Consider the following 15,284-nt stretch of genomic DNA (forward strand, 5'->3'; position numbering starts at 1 on the left):
CCCGCTCGCCGCGCTCCGCGCCCCGCGGGTCACCTTGTCCCCGGAGCGGGGCGCACGGCGCCGGTCGGCCTCTGCCACCTGCTGGCAAAGCCGCAAACTCCAGGCCCAGCCTGGAGGCTGCCCGTGCACTCTCCTAAAACCCGTCTCCATTAACTAAAACCATCGCGGCACAAAGAGGGCAGCCTTCTACTGCCGTTGCTCTTCACGCAGCTTTGGCTATGCCCGAAGAATTCCGTCAGAAAAATATCTCCAAAATTAAAATAGTTGTTCTTGCACATATACAGAATCACAGAATCACAGAAGTTCAAGACTGGAAGAGACCTATAAGATCATCAAGTCCAGCCGATGTTCTAACTGTTCAACTAGATCATGGCAGCAAGTGCCACATCCAGTCTTTTTTTGAATTCTTCAAGGGATGATGACTCCACCACCTCACTGGGTAAATGATTCCAGTATCTGACCACTCTTTCTGTGAAATATTTCCTTCTTAATTCTAACTTACATCTCGCTTGACGCAGCTTGAGACTGTGTCCTCTTGTTCTATCTGTTGTCGCCCGGAGAAAGAGGCCGACCCCCAGCTCACCACAGCCACCCTTCAGGAGAGACCGACCCCAGCTCACCACAGCCGCCCTTCAGGAAGTTGTAGAGAGTGATGAGGTCGCCCCTGAGTCTCCTTTTCTCCAGGCTGAACAACCCCAGCTCCCTCAGTCGCTCTTCGTATGGCTTGTGCTCCAAGCCCCTTATTAGTCTCGTTGCCCTCCTCTGGACACGCTCAAGTAACTCGATGTCCCTCCTAAAGTGAGGGGCCCAGAACTGGATGCAATACTCCAGGTGAGGCCTCACCAGTGCCGAGTACAGGGGAAGAATGACCTCTCTGCTCCTGCTGGCCACTCCATTCCTGATACTGGCCAGGATGGCATTGGCCCTCTTGGCTACCTGGGCACACTGCTGGCTCATATTCAATCGACTGTCAGCCAGCACCCCCAGGTCCCTTTCCACCTGAGCACTATCCAGCCATTCCGTCCCCAGCTTGTATCGGTGCAGGGGGTTATTGTGGCCTTTGAGGTATCTGCATCAATTCTAGAATTGAGATTAACATCTGAACTTATCCTCATTAGGCCTAACTGATTTCTGCTCCTGAATTGCGGTAAAATTGAAATGTAGGTCTGGGTTGAAACCTGGCAAAAGGTGAAAATTCTCTTTTCAGCTTTATATCCTATGCCTGATACACTAAGTAGCCCACACAGCAAATCTGCATATGCCTTAGAGTGTTAGCTGTTTAACATATTCTGGGCAGCTGACATTCCTATCTGTGAGAGGTTAATAACACCCTGTGAACCAGAGGGTTCCTGGGCACACTTGGGTAATTGCTGCAGTTAAATGCTTTAGACTCACAGCAGCCTCTGGAGATGAAATTCTCATGCAAAATTCATTCCCATGAATTACTGCAGTTCATCAAAGATTCTTCTCACAAAAGTACTGCACAGTGAATTTCTTCAACTGAAGCTTGTATCTTGATCAAAAATGTAAGTCTGTCAATAAAAACCCCTACCTCTGCCTCAAGCAGAGTCTTGTTCTACCCCTGTAGGAAGCTGCAGCCTCTGGAAGAGCAGAGCAGCCCTCAGGCTGCCCAGCACCACTAACGCTGGCCTTCTGGGAAGCCTCGGAGAGAAACAGAGAGAAACAAAGGTCTGCCCAGGTTATTAGACAGTGAATGGATTTGGGGGGAAAAAAAAAAAGACACCAACAAACCAAAAAACACTATGTGACAGGACCGTCTTTTGGGGTTTTTGGGATCCTTTTGAGATGACAGCCTTTCAGCTGCTATCACCATCAGAAGCACAAGAAAAGGGGAGGGGGATGGCACACAAGAATTAGCTCCATTTAATTTGGGTTGCTACTCCGTGTGCAACACATTATGAAATAAGTGTTAGCTCATCTAGACTCATTAGGTTACAAAGTAATTCCAGGCTGTCTAAAAGCATATCTTTACCGTACGCCTTCAGACAAAACACAACTTTCTGAACGTACTGCTTAGAGCGTACTTCCAGAACGAAGCTTCCCAGCCACAGAACAGACCTGCATCGTACCAAGGCGAATCGCCTCTCTTTTTCTTCCGCAGGGCGGGGGAAGCAAATATACCCAGCACATTTTAAGCGGCGGAGATGACAAAAGACAAGACATTCTGTTCCACGCTGCACCACAGGCACCCACAGAACGCGTCCTTCCGGCGGCAGACGGGGGCGGGGACAGGCGGGGACGGGCTCCATCCCGTGCCCGGGGCGCTCCCGGCGGAAGCGGTGGCGCGGGGCGGGGAGCCATGGCGGCCATGGTGGTGGAGCAACGTGAGTTGGGGCGGCTCTCGGCGCTCGCCGTGTACCGCCGGATGGCGGGGGCCGGGCGGATGGAGCGGCGCCGCCGCGGGGCCCCGCTGCCCGCGGGTCGCAAGCGGGCCAAGGCCCGCCCGAGGCGCGGCCGGGCGGGAGGCGGCGGCTCGGAGCCGGAGGCGCCGCCGCCCGCCGCGCCCCCGAGCCGCGTGGAGCTCCCCGAGGAGGCCCCCGTGGAGCTCCCCGTGGAGCTCCCCGTGGAGCTCCCCGTGGTGGCGCCCGTGGAGCTCCCCGTAGAGGCCCCCGTAGAGGCCCCCGTGGAGGTCCCCGTGGAGGTCCCCGTGGATCCTCGGCCGGAGGCGACGGACGCCGGGCCTGACGCGAAACCGCGTGGTGGCCCCAAGGCGATGCCAGGCGGCCCGCGGCCGGCCGGGCAGGACGGCGGCGGTGTGTCGGGGCTACTGCGGCGACTGGCGCGGCTGGAGGACAGCCGGCAGCGGGCCGCCGAGCTCTTCCGCTGGCTGCTGGCTCCGGTGGCGCCGGCGGAGTTCCTGGGGCGGCACTGGGAACGGGCGCCGCTGCTGCTGCGGCGGGGCGACCCCGGCTACTACGCGGGGCTCTTCTCCACGGCCGACTTCGACGCCGCCTTGCGAGGAGGAGAGGTTCACTTCGGCACCCACCTGGATGTGACCAGCTATGCCGAGGGAGTGCGGGAGACGCACAACCCCTCCGGCAGAGCCCTGCCCGCTGTCGTGTGGGACTTCTACCAGAACGGCTGCTCCCTGCGCCTCCTCTGCCCGCAGGCCTTCTCCTCTACCGTCTGGCACTTCCTCTCCATCCTGCAGGAGCAGTTTGGCAGCATGGCAGGGGCGAACACCTACCTCACGCCCCCGGGTACGCAGGGCTTTGCCCCCCACTATGATGACATCGAGGCCTTCGTGCTGCAGCTGGAGGGGAAGAAGCACTGGCGTGTCTACAGGCCCCGAACAGATGCTGAGGTGCTGCCCCAGTTCTCCAGCGCAAACCTCACGCAGGCTGAACTCGGTGAGCCTGTGCTGGAGACTGTGCTGGAGCCTGGAGACCTGCTGTACTTCCCCCGGGGCTTTATCCACCAGGGTGATTGTCTCCCTGATGCACATTCACTCCACATCACTGTGTCTTCCTACCAGAGGAATTCCTGGGGGGACTTTCTGGAGAAGCTCCTCCCAGCTGCCCTGCAGATGGCCCTGGAGGAAGACGTGGAGTACCGACGGGGACTTCCCATGGACTACCTGCAGTATATGGGGGTCGCCAACTCTGACACAGTCGATGCTCGGCGAACGGCCTTTGTGGAGAAGGTGCAGAGCCTGATAAAGAAACTTGTTGACTATGCACCCATCGATGCTGCTGTGGATCAGAGAGCCAAGTCGTTTCTTCATGACTGTCTCCCTCCAGTGCTCACACAAAGTGAAAAGGCACAGAGTGTCTATGGCTTCCCGGCCCGGTGGCAAGATGGAGGCCCCTGCAATGTTGATATTCTGATAACAAAAGACACCGAAGTACGCCTGCTCCGTCATGGCATTGTTAGACTGTGTAATGAAGAAGCAGGTGTGATGCTGTACTACACTACAGAAAACTCAAGAGTGTATCATAAGGAAGAGCCCAAGTTCCTTGAGCTAGATCCTGAATATACAGACAGTATAGAATTTCTTCTGTCTTCCTATCCAAATTATGTAAGTGTGGCTAACCTTCCCTGTGAAACCTTGGAGGAAAAGATTTCTCTAGCTACGCTTCTGTTTGAGAAAGGTATTCTGACTACAAAGAAGCCTCTGGCAAAAATCTAACCCTTATTTTTTCACAAAATAAAAGTACACTTGTTTAGAAAACGTTCTGTCTTGGTCTTGCCTTCCGTCTGCTAGATATGAATCAGCAGTTCAGGTCTCTTCATCTCCTCTGGGGGTAGAAGGTCTGTGTTGTGGGTAGAGAAATCAAATGTTCTGAATAAAATAAGTATCTGCTCTAGGAGCAATTCTGCATGGCTGAGTGCCTAGAGAAGAGAATTTGTTATCTTCTTTTCACCAGCCATGTTATTACACCCTAGGTAACTTCAGGGAGGTTGTGAACTTTCTTGTAGTCATCGTCATGTTTTCAGAGTATTTTAAAGCAGTCTGCTCAGCTGCATGCAGGAAATACTGTTCATAGGCATATTTGGTAATGGTCACCATTCTGTGTGCCTATCCTGCATATATGGTGTGGCCTTCAGGCCCATGCTGTGTTGTAAAGATCCCTTGGTCACACATTTACACTTCCTAAAAGAGGAGCCTGTATGCAGCTCCCACTCAGTTTGAGCAATCGCACCCACCTGTGTGGCTCTGCCCCTACTGAATGATGCAGTAAGATTTTCTCAGGCAAACGTGATCTGTTGCGTTTGAAATGCTTCAGGTTTGTTTGCTTCCTTTTCAGTCCAGTAATACAGATAAAATATCTTCCCCCCCTGGCTTCCCCACAGCAGCCTTTAGCAATGAAATTATTGGTCCTTTCAAGGCAAGTGGGGTGCCTTCCAATATGTTTGGGGATTTTTTGTGCTGGGTGAAAAAGTTTCATTTTAGGACCACACGAATATGCGCCTGGCTGTGAGGTCAGTCCCCATAAATACTGGCAAACCTCTGAAACATTTTTCCACAATGCTCTTTTATCACAGCAGTCGCCAGGTGAGAGATATTCTGTCTTTAAAGCCTCCTGAAGCTATGCTCACAGTGAGCAGGGTGCATTGCCCTGTGCTCCTCTGAGCTGTTGGGTTATCCAGGTGTTGCAAGACGGCACCCATACGCTCAGCTGTTTGGGATGTAAGTGTACAGTATGTCCTCCAAGATCCCATACTTGGAACACTGCCAGCCTTTCCTCCCTCTTTTGCCTGTATGCTTTTGCTAAATCTTGAAAGTTGAGCTGCATAAAATTGCACAAGATCACGCTGGGGTGCCCTTGGGCCTCTTGGCTCTGTGAAGCGCTAGTGGCTGGACAGAAATGCTGTTGCCAAACTCATCCTCTGACCCCCTGTCTATTCATCCTCACCAGCCATCCTTACCGCACCATTTATGTCCCTGGTAAATATCTCCTGTCTCAGTGGTGCCCTTCCTGGGTTGCTCTGTGTGCTCTATGTGCAACCACAGGCACCAGCACTGCAGCTTTGTTGCTTGGGGCTGTGCTGCAGAGCTGCACCAGGAGCTCATGCCGCTCTTTCTGCGATGGCTGCAAGCACTCCCATGTCTGTTTTGAGCATTTTAATGCTGACCAAAGACAGCATGAAATCTCCTTAGCTTTTCCTTTCCCTGGACTCTGGAAACTGCATGGACTTAGGACACCTAACAGGTACTCCTCACAGATTTACACAGGACTAGCTAGGCACAAAGTTTCTCTTTTCTTAATTGCTCTTTCTGCAGAAAGCTATTTCTTGCTGAGACCTGCAGAGTATACCAAATTTTTTTGACTAGGAGGTGGTGGTTCATTATGATCCCAGTAAGAAAAGCATATTTTGTAAGGTATCTAAAAATGCCATGTATTATAGCTAACGCTAATCTTACATCCCTTTGGATGCTGAGAACCCCAAGCAAAGAAGCATTTCCCCATGTCACACAGATGTGGTTCATAGCAGAGATTGTCTCTGTTTTGCGGAGAAAAGAAGAAAACCCCACAACTTTGTCAAAGTTGTAAAGCTTGGTATGTTTATTACAGCGCTGGACGCATGCGGAGATTGCTCTCCTCAAAAAAGGCATGTGTGCCTCTGAGAACTTCGGGTCTCTTTTTATCTCTCTCTCAAATACATATGCATACAATAGGTTCATACATATTCATTTTTATGGATTTCTTGTGACATTTACCGCTAGTTCCCTTTTATCAGAAAGAATTCCGAGGTCAGGTTGACCTGCCCTTACAGCAGTCCCTGTCACTCTCTACCATCTTCTGTCTCCCCCCCTTTATGTCTGTCCTTTGCTGAAGTAACTTCACTGAGCTTAGGCCTTGCAGTCTGGCTAAATAACTACGATTTCTAACCACAGACTCAACTCAAAAATGTACATTTCATCTAAATTAAAATGGATTTCTATCCTGGAAAATTTTCACTTTGCTTCATCTCCTTTCAGTCTTTTAAGGTGTTGTAAGATTCTTGTATAAGGAAACAGCTCTATGTAGCATACCTACAGTCAAAGAGAAACAATGTTTGCAAGGGAATATCTTTCTGCACTGTTCAATTAGGGCAGGGCCACATAAGCTGTGTTACCTCAGGTCCTGGGTGGGAGCTGCCTGTGGTCTCCGTAAGGAAGAGCTGGCTGAGTTTCCTGTAGGGCTTGGGTTCTGTGCAGGCAGCACAGGCACCAAAGGCCTGGGGCAGTGTCGTGTCCTCCAGAGGTCACAACACCGTGGCTATTGGAGGGGAATGTTCTGCATGCTGTAAGGCAAGGACCATGCTGATGGTCCCTTCATGGGCTTCCAAGCAGTGCAGAAACACAAATGAAGATACAGGGAACATATCCACCAATTTTTCCAAGCGAAGCTGAGCAGGACAGGAGAGTTTTGAGAGAATAAGCATTTATTTGCTCTCATAATCAGACCCTTGGGGCACAGGAACAGCATCTTTTTGAAGGACACAAGGACCATTGAGTTTCACGACATCTATATGGGGCACAAAAAGTGGGGAGGGGAGTCGGCAGTCCCACACGTGCCTGTCACTTTGCCTCTTTCGAGAAAGATGCAGAAATACTCATCTGGTTTAGCTAGCACCTGCCAGAATGCTCACCTAGGAAAGGGGAAGGATCAACAGATATGCACTGGTACTATTCAGAGCATGGGTACTATTCAGATACCACAATCTCAGAGTGACTGAGAAGACACCTGCATTGTGGAGGGGAGACACCCGCATTTTTTGAAGCAGCTTTCATGAATTGTCACCACATGCCCACATGTGAACCTTTAGTGGTAGCCAGCTGTGGGAGGTTGTCCTTGGCTGGGTGTTGGATATCTGCCAAGCCACTCTTTCAATCCTCTTTAGCAACAGGAGAGGTGGAGAAACTAAGAAGAGAAACCTTACAGATCAAGATAAGGACAGGGAATAATTCAACAATATTTTGGCCAACATCACTGGCAAAACAGACTTGACTTAGAGAAGAATAATTTAATTTATTGCCAGTAAATAACAGAGTAGACAGAGAGATATAAAAAGAAAATTAAAACCACCTCTTCCTCATCTTTGAGCAGCATTAGGTACATCTCTGAGATGGCTGAAACTGTCCCTGTCAAATATGGGGGAACCTTGATCTCTTACTGCCTCCCACTACCAAAACGTTTCTACATTAGCTCTAAATAATCTTATTTTTCTCTTGCAACCAGAGTTCAAATAGTGTCATTGTTCTTGTTCTCTCTTGGCTATCATAAGAGAATGTTTTACATACAATAGAAAAAAAAAAATTGTGTAGGAGATGCCTGTCATTTGTTCAAAAGAAAAAGTAAATATTGCTGTCACATTCTTTGTGTAGCTTTGCAAACTCTCAGCATTAGACAATCTTCCCCTCCGTGAATCTTTTCAGCTGAGCACTGATGAGCATTTCCTCCTGTCTCCCAGGTGAAGGGTCCAGGGGTTGGCCTGCTTGGTTTCTCCAAAGGAGCTGAAGTGTCCCTTGCCATGGCTGCCTTCCTGAAGAACATCTTGGCTGTTGCTTCCCTCAATGCCCCTGTTGCTGTTACAGCGATTCCTCTCTCTTACAAAGGTAAAATCATCCCCACTGTCACCTTACATCAACACAAAGCCAAGGCCACCAACTCCAAATTTCTTGACTATTCTGATGCCATGGAGGATCCCTTTCAAGCTCCTGGCGACCAAAGCCGGATCCCACTAGAGAAAAGTGAGGCACAGCTTCTATTCATTGTGGGCCAAGATGACTGTGTTGTCAAAAGTGAGTATCATGCTACTGAAGTCTGCAAGCTTCTGCAGGCTCAAGGGAAGAAAAATTTTCAGATCCTCTCCTACCCTGGAACAGGGCACTGCATAGACCCACCCTTTTTCCCTTTGTACCACATAGGAAGCCACCCTGTTTTTCACAAGCGAGCAGCCCTGGGTGGGGAGCTCAGGGCTTATTCTAAAGCTCAGGTTCATGCTTGGTCACAGATCCAGGCATTTTTCAAAAAGTATTTAATTGTTAACTAATTTGCAACAAATAATGTGCAAGTAACACACAATTTTGAACAACCAGGTCTGATAAATTCTACTACATTTATCAGGTCAAACCTTTGTCACAGCTGTACCAGTAAAACTGCAGTATCTTTCATACCTTTGCATATCCATAACATAGAAAATAAATGGGCTTGCCTTTTCTGTCCCCCTCTCAACCTTTTTGCTCAAGTGTCCAGAAAAGGAATGGTGGTTTTTGCATTAGTCTTTGATAAAACAGGTCATGTGCAAAATGCACAGTTATGTTTCTTGGGTGTTTCTATTACTCTAATACTTGACAGTCCTTTCCATGTCACTGTGGTCTCTACATGAATATGCTATCCTCAGGTCATACTAATTGTCTCTAATGACAGTTTTGGAGCAGAGATTTCACTGCTCTTCTGGTGACTGTGTCATTGCAATGGAAACGTCTCTGACCTCTGTGCTGCTGGAAGTGTGTAAGAATGGCTGCTATGGCCAGGATGCTGGGCTCTCTCTGGTTAAGCCTTGGGAAAGACTGTTTGCCTTCTTTGTTATTGGGATGAGAATTGCAATAAAGAGTCTAAAATTTGAAAGCCGTGTATTCATTTGTTGTGCTTTGGTGTAAGCAGGTTTTGCATCTTGACCACTCTCCCATCCTAGGGTAGATCAAGGGCCCTGTTGGTGGAAAGGCCTTGAGGGCCTCCTGTCCTCCTCAGCAGAGAAGTCACACACTCCAAAACACCTGTGTATCATGAACTGCCACCAGCACCCAACAACTGCTTTGCAAGGACAAAACCAGGGGCCAGGGAGCACCATTTCTGTCAGACCTGGAGGGCTGCCACCTCCTTTGTGAACACCATCCCCCCATGCAAGCTGAACCAGCTGTCCTGGGTATTCCATTTTGCAGGTGTCCTCCAGGCCAGCTTGATACACTGGGGCAAACCTCAGAGCCAGCAGTTGCCTCTCAGTCCTGTCATGTTTCAGCACCTGGGCATCCCCATTGTAGCCCTTCCCTGCCCAGCATGTTTCATAACAGATGTTATCAGCAGCACTGTCTGATACGTCTGGGCCTGCCTTAGCAAGGATAAGACTTTTTTTGAGCGTGGGCTAGAAGGGAATGTGATAGGGCAGGAGGGAGGGAGGAACATAAGTCTCGGAGTAGCTCATTTCAATGCCAGGTGTTGTCATCACACAAAATGGCACGTCTCAGGAGATGCCAGGAGATAGTGCTGGCTGGTGGGGCTCTCTCTGCCTGAGATGTTCCCAGGCCTGCAGCTTGGCTGAGTTTGAGGGAAAAAGAGCCTGCAGGAGAAACCCAGGAAGGAGGAATGTGTATGTGTCCAGTCCAGCAGGCCTGCTGTAGAGAACTTCGGCCACAGCAGATAAGCACACTACACATCAACAAGTGTCTGGAGAGAGCCTTTTGGAGATCTTAGTATCATAGAATAGTTCAGGTTGAAAGGGACCTTAAATATCATATAGTCCTACCCCCCCTGCAATAAGCAAGAACATCTTCAACTAGATCAGATTGCTCAGAGCCCTGTCCAACTTGGTCTTGGATGTTTCCAAGCATGGGACATCCATTGCCTCTTTGGGCAACCTGGGATATTGTTTTACTACCCTCATTGTAAAAAACTTCTACCTTCTGTCTAATCTGTATCATGAGTCTTATAGTTTAAAGCCATTGCTCTACTAACAAATTTGTCTCCATCTTACAGGCCTCCTTCAGGTACTGAAAGGTGGCAATAAGGTGTCCCTGGAGCTTTCTCTTCTTTGAGCTGAGATGCTCCATCTGTGTCAGGGGATCGGCTGTGATGATCCCGCCCTGCCGTGGGTGCTGGCAGGGATGCAGCAATGGCTCCAGGCAAATCTGGCATCTCCCAGCACGTGTGGATCCACACCATTCCTGCTTAAATTCCCCCCACCCCCGCCTGTGTGTAGGAAGCTGCATTCATAAAAGAAGCCTCAACTTGAATGCAGACAGCGGACTCGACAACTCCGGAGTGATGTGGCAGGTCAGTGCCCGCTCCCTGTGCCGGGCCAGCTCCCGCGCCTGGCAGAGGCGGCTGCCCTGCCCCGGCCCCGCACCTGCGGCCCCACGGAGCGGCGGCCCCGCGTGGAGCCCCGGGACAGCCCCCGCCCAGGGACTCTCCTCCATGGCCCCCTCCATCCGCCTGTCGCCCGCCGCCCGCAGCCTCTTCGATCAGCCGCTGGCCATCGCCGTGCAGGGCCTGGGCCCGCGGCAGCAGGTCACTCTGCGGACGTCCTTGCGGGACGAGACCAGAGAGCTCTTCCAGGCCAGTGCCCGCTACCAGGCGGGCGACGACGGCGAGCTGGACCTCGCCCGCTGTCCTGCGCTGCCGGGAGGCAGCTTCTCCGGCCTGGAGCCCATGGGGCTGCTCTGGGCTTTGCAGCCCGAGAAACCTTTCTGGCGGCTGGTAAAGCGGGACGTGCAGAGCCCCTTCCTCCTGCAGCTGGAGGTGTTTGAGGGCCACGGCGAGCGCCACGGGCGGCTCCTGGCCCAGGCGCAGCACGAGCGGGCGTTCCTGCGGGACGGGGTGCGGAGAATCCCGGTGCGACAAGGGAGGATCCGGGCGACGCTTTTCCTGCCCCCCGGTGAGTACCAACTGCAGCCACCCTGCTTTCTCTAAACTGGTATTGTGTTGGTGAAAGTTGTTCCATGACCTCTGTGGAGTCCATTAAAGCCCCATGTCCTTTCCCCCATCCTTCCCTCCCCCTCCCATGCCACTCACCAGCCTGACCATGCTTCCCAATTCACCGGCCCATGCACGTTGCCAGGACACAGCTGCAGAAGGGAGAGGAAAAACCATTCTTACTCAGGGCTGGAGGTTAAAAAAAAAAAAGAAAACAAACTAAAAAACAACCATGAAGAAATTCACAGCAAGTGAATGTGAGCGTGCCTTGAGAGCTGCTAGACAAGAAGCTGCAGAATACAGTGGTGGGGAAGGGCTCTGTGACAGTCATAGACATTCTTACTCACTGGGTGGGGTTGGGGTTTTCCCTCCTCCCCCAACTATAGTAACTATTTGGTGACCATGGCCCGCCATATTGGGGTGAGCATCATCAGTTTGTGAAAGAGGGAAGAGGAGGGGCTCAAGAACATTTACAGGGAATAAATCTTTCAAGCAGTAAAAGACAATTATCTAATTGCTCCGGAAAAGGTGCAGAGCACCTTTCTGAGATGTAAGGATTGCCCAAGACACCACCTGTCTCCAGCATCTTCTGGGCAGCTACACCAAGACTTTCCTGCCAGAGTCCAGGGTGTGGGCAGGCTGATTTCACAGACTTTGCATCCCGCCCACAACAAGGCCAGAAGTCCCTCCTCTGCCTCACCGCTACCCCCTCCTGCTGACCAGGAGAGGGAAGAAGCCACCTGCGTACACTTTATCTCCAAAATGTCCCACTTCCCCTGAGCTGAGGCACTTTCAGTAAATCAAATGTTAGTGCATTTCCTCCGAGTCCCCTGACCTCCACCTCTTGCCTGTGTTTTAAAATTATAAGCCCTTGCCACACATTGCCTGGTGCTTTGAATTGTTTCATAGGCATTTCGAGTTGTTTCCTAGGCACAGGATAAAAAGCATTTATCCCCATCCTACTGCCACCACAAATAAGCTTCAACTTAGCAACACTGCAAGTTCAGTCTGTAGCCAGGTCTATTTGGAGATGTGTTTCACAACCATGATTTCGCCACACTCAAATTGTCCTGCACTGAGGTACCTCACAATGATGTTCATTTCCCGAGCCTGCTCTCTACACCACTCATCTCCACATTCAGACTGAGGAGTTGGATACTCCTCAGCAAATGACCTAAGGCCATGCAGAGGCAGAGAGCTCAAAGGGCTTTTGCTACAGTACTGTTGCACCTCCCTTGAGCACCCCCATGGCCTTATTCAGCTGTACCACCTTTTCTGGGCTTGTTCAGTGCAAGTCCACAGAGCCAGCTGGGCCATGGGCCACAGGCAACTGCACTCCTGTCCCCTGGCCCCACAGCCACTGCTCTGAGTGCTCAGAGCCTGTGAAGAGCCAGTAGATGTGCTGTTGCCTGCGTGCAAACAGCCACAGAAGGAAGAGCACAGCAGCACTTTTGATGGCAGAGCTCTCCTTGGGCCAAGGTAGAGAGTGAACGGATGCTGTGCTTTCTCTCTCCTCGCCTCTGCGACACATTCCCACCTTCCACCTGCAGCCTTATCTGCGGATGCACAGGCCACTGGTGCAGGGTCTGCGACTGTGGAAGAAAGGCATCCTCCGAGGGTGGGAGGCATGAGCCCACTCAGGCCCGTGGTTCTCCTGAAGCCAGAAGTAGGTGTGAGTTAGGTCTTCTTCACTTCCCAACAGGTCCAGGGTCACCTTCTCTGGCCTGTGGCTTGTGGAGCTTTCCTGCATATTGCAGTCCCCAAACCAATCAGGCTGGAGGAATGCAACATGCAAAGCATTCTCTTTCCCTGCACTGGCTGGACAGGTTTGGGATTCTCCCAGGATGAGGAAAAGAGCATCCTGGACCAAGAAAGATCCAGATATCTGCTGATCACCCACTGAGGTACCTGTGGCATCCTGTGCAAAATTTGATACTGACTGCTGCCAGATATGACTTGCAAAGAAACAAAGTATACTGGTTTGGGTGACTTACAGCTTTTCAAGCGATCCCAAATATTAAAAAGCCACAATACAAAGAAAAAAGCTTAAAGTTTCTAGTTTGCATTGCATCTATCAAACCATGATACCTTGAGGATTTTTATAGTGGTAGATGAAGCGCTTGTTGTTACAGGGCTGCTTACAGGAGGAGAATTTGGAACAAAATTTTTTTTACCAAAGACTCTCCTCCCGTTGGCCCTAAGCACAATGCACAGTACTGCTGATTCCTAAAACAAATAAAGGTTTGCACCTTACCTAAGAGGTTCTGCTCCTGCACTTTTTTTTTCCTCTACAACACAATCTAGAATTTTTTCAGGTGCTGACACTGCACAGCTGACTGATAGCACCTTTTCCCCAAAAGAAGCTTTTCTGCAATTCCTGTTTTGTACCTCGTTTGATGCATTCCAAACCACAGAAACATTGAAAGGAGTCATTTCAGGCAATTTAGGCAACAATGATCTTTGTCTTGTTTGCTTCAGGAGAAGACACCTTTCCAGGGATCATTGATATACATGGACTTGGAGGAGGTCTTTTGGAGTCCAGAGCAAGCCTGCTGGCCAATCATGGCTTTACCACACTCGCCCTGGCTTATTATCAATTTGAGGATCTGCCCCGGGAACCAAAGGAACTCCACCTGGAATATTTTGAAGAGGCAGTGAACTATATGCTGCAGCACCCACAGGTAGGAACACCCATTTGCTCTGGGTTCCAGGAACTGCTCCTGTAAAGTCCTCTCACTTTGCTCAAGTCATCTTTGGAGGAAGCTGCAGAATTACTCACCTGGCAGGGCTGGCCTTTGCAAGGATTTTGGGTATCTGAGTTCTAGGAAAGAGAAGGGGCAAGTATACGTGCTCTGGAAGGGGGGTGGAGAGAGATCACAAAGCAACATCACAAGAGACAGATCAGATGTAACCAAGTGGGAAGTGTTGCGGGAGAAAGCCTTCATGAGTTGCCACCAAATGTCCTCCTACAGTTTAAAGAGTGAAAAGTAAAGAGCATCTGCCAGGGTATAAGACTAATAATTCATAGCTGTGACCTACAAGCTGTCCCCAGATGGATGAAATCATGTCTCCCCACTCCTGGCTGGTTTCGGAATACCAAGGAACATTCTGCATATGAGTGGTTTGAAGCACAGTGTGAGGAGGAAGTACAGGGGGTGTGGGAGGGTATGCCTGTCATTTGCCCAGAAGGAAAAGTAATCATTGGCCATGACTTTCTTCATGTGGTTTTGGAAACTCTCAGCATTAGACAATCTTCCCCTCCGTGAATCAGCTGTTGTGCTTTTCAGCTGAGCACTGATGAGCATTTCCTCCTGTCTCCCAGGTGAAGGGTCCAGGGGTTGGCCTGCTTGGTTTCTCCAAAGGAGCCGAAGTGTCCCTTGCCATGGCTGCCTTCCTGAAGAACATCTTGGCTGTTGCTTCCCTCAATGCCCCTGTTGCTGTTACAGCGATTCCTCTCTCTTACAAAGGTAAAATCATCCCCACTGTCACCTTACATCAACACAAAGCCAAGGCCACCAATTCCAAATTTCTTGACTATTCTGATGCCATGGAGGATCCCTTTCAAGCTCCTGGCGACCAAAGCCGGATCCCACTAGAGAAAAGTGAGGCACAGCTTCTATTCATTGTGGGCCAAGATGACTGTGTTGTCAAAAGTGAGTATCATGCTACTGAAGTCTGCAAGCTTCTGCAGGCTCAAGGGAAGAAAAATTTTCAGATCCTCTCCTACCCTGGAACAGGGCACTGCATAGACCCACCCTTTTTCCCTTTGTACCACATAGGAAGCCACCCTGTTTTTCACAAGCGAGCAGCCCTGGGTGGGGAGCTCAGGGCTTATTCTAAAGCTCAGGTTCATGCTTGGTCACAGATCCAGGCATTTTTCAGAAAGTATTTAATTGTTAACTAATGTGCAACAAATTATGTGCAAGTAACACACAATTTTGAACAACCAGATCTGATAAATTCTACTGCAGTTATCAGGTCAAACCTTTGTCACAGCTGTACCAGTAAAACTGCAGTATCTTTCATACCTTTGCATATCCATAACACAGAAAATAAATGGGCTTGCCTTTTCTGTCCCCCTCTCAACCTTTTTGCTCAAGTGTCCAGAAAAGGAACCGTGGTTTTTGCATTAGTCTTTGATAA

At 50.2% G+C, this 15,284-nt stretch overlaps 3 protein-coding genes across 3 annotated transcripts; all 3 read left to right on the forward strand.

Moving 5' to 3' along the window:
* Positions 1-2,320: 2,320 nt before the first annotated feature.
* On the forward strand, positions 2,321-4,192 carry RIOX1 (ribosomal oxygenase 1). Its single transcript, XM_058025677.1, has one exon. It carries the CDS (start codon positions 2,321-2,323, stop codon positions 4,148-4,150), a length of 1,830 nt encoding a protein of 609 aa, XP_057881660.1. The 3' UTR covers positions 4,151-4,192.
* Positions 4,193-4,927: 735 nt separating this feature from the next.
* LOC131084319 (acyl-coenzyme A thioesterase 1-like) lies at positions 4,928-8,502 on the forward strand. The gene is made up of 2 exons (XM_058025678.1): positions 4,928-5,017; positions 7,921-8,502. Exons 1-2 carry the CDS (start codon positions 4,928-4,930, stop codon positions 8,500-8,502), a joined length of 672 nt encoding a protein of 223 aa, XP_057881661.1.
* A 1,991-nt stretch (positions 8,503-10,493) lies between these two features.
* Positions 10,494-15,045, forward strand: LOC131084321 (acyl-coenzyme A thioesterase 5-like). Its single transcript, XM_058025682.1, has 3 exons — positions 10,494-11,103; positions 13,620-13,822; positions 14,464-15,045. Exons 1-3 carry the CDS (start codon positions 10,494-10,496, stop codon positions 15,043-15,045), a joined length of 1,395 nt encoding a protein of 464 aa, XP_057881665.1.
* Positions 15,046-15,284: the final 239 nt, after the last annotated feature.

This window comes from Melospiza georgiana, chromosome 6 (assembly GCF_028018845.1).
Source record: "Melospiza georgiana isolate bMelGeo1 chromosome 6, bMelGeo1.pri, whole genome shotgun sequence".
Taxonomy (NCBI): Eukaryota; Metazoa; Chordata; class Aves; order Passeriformes; family Passerellidae; genus Melospiza; species Melospiza georgiana.

Excerpts from the sequence above, each read along its gene's own strand:
- RIOX1 (XM_058025677.1), top strand. The coding sequence starts at position 2,321 with ATGGCGGCCATGGTGGTGGAGCAACGTGAGTTGGGGCGGCTCTCGGCG.
- LOC131084321 (XM_058025682.1), top strand. The coding sequence starts at position 10,494 with ATGTGGCAGGTCAGTGCCCGCTCCCTGTGCCGGGCCAGCTCCCGCGCC. Across the intron at positions 11,104-13,619 it reads GACGCTTTTCCTGCCCCCCG|GAGAAGACACCTTTCCAGGG; the intron begins GTGAGTACCAAC and ends TGTTTGCTTCAG. Across the intron at positions 13,823-14,463 it reads ATATGCTGCAGCACCCACAG|GTGAAGGGTCCAGGGGTTGG; the intron begins GTAGGAACACCC and ends CCTGTCTCCCAG.
- LOC131084319 (XM_058025678.1), top strand. The coding sequence starts at position 4,928 with ATGCGCCTGGCTGTGAGGTCAGTCCCCATAAATACTGGCAAACCTCTG. Across the intron at positions 5,018-7,920 it reads TTTATCACAGCAGTCGCCAG|GTGAAGGGTCCAGGGGTTGG; the intron begins GTGAGAGATATT and ends CCTGTCTCCCAG.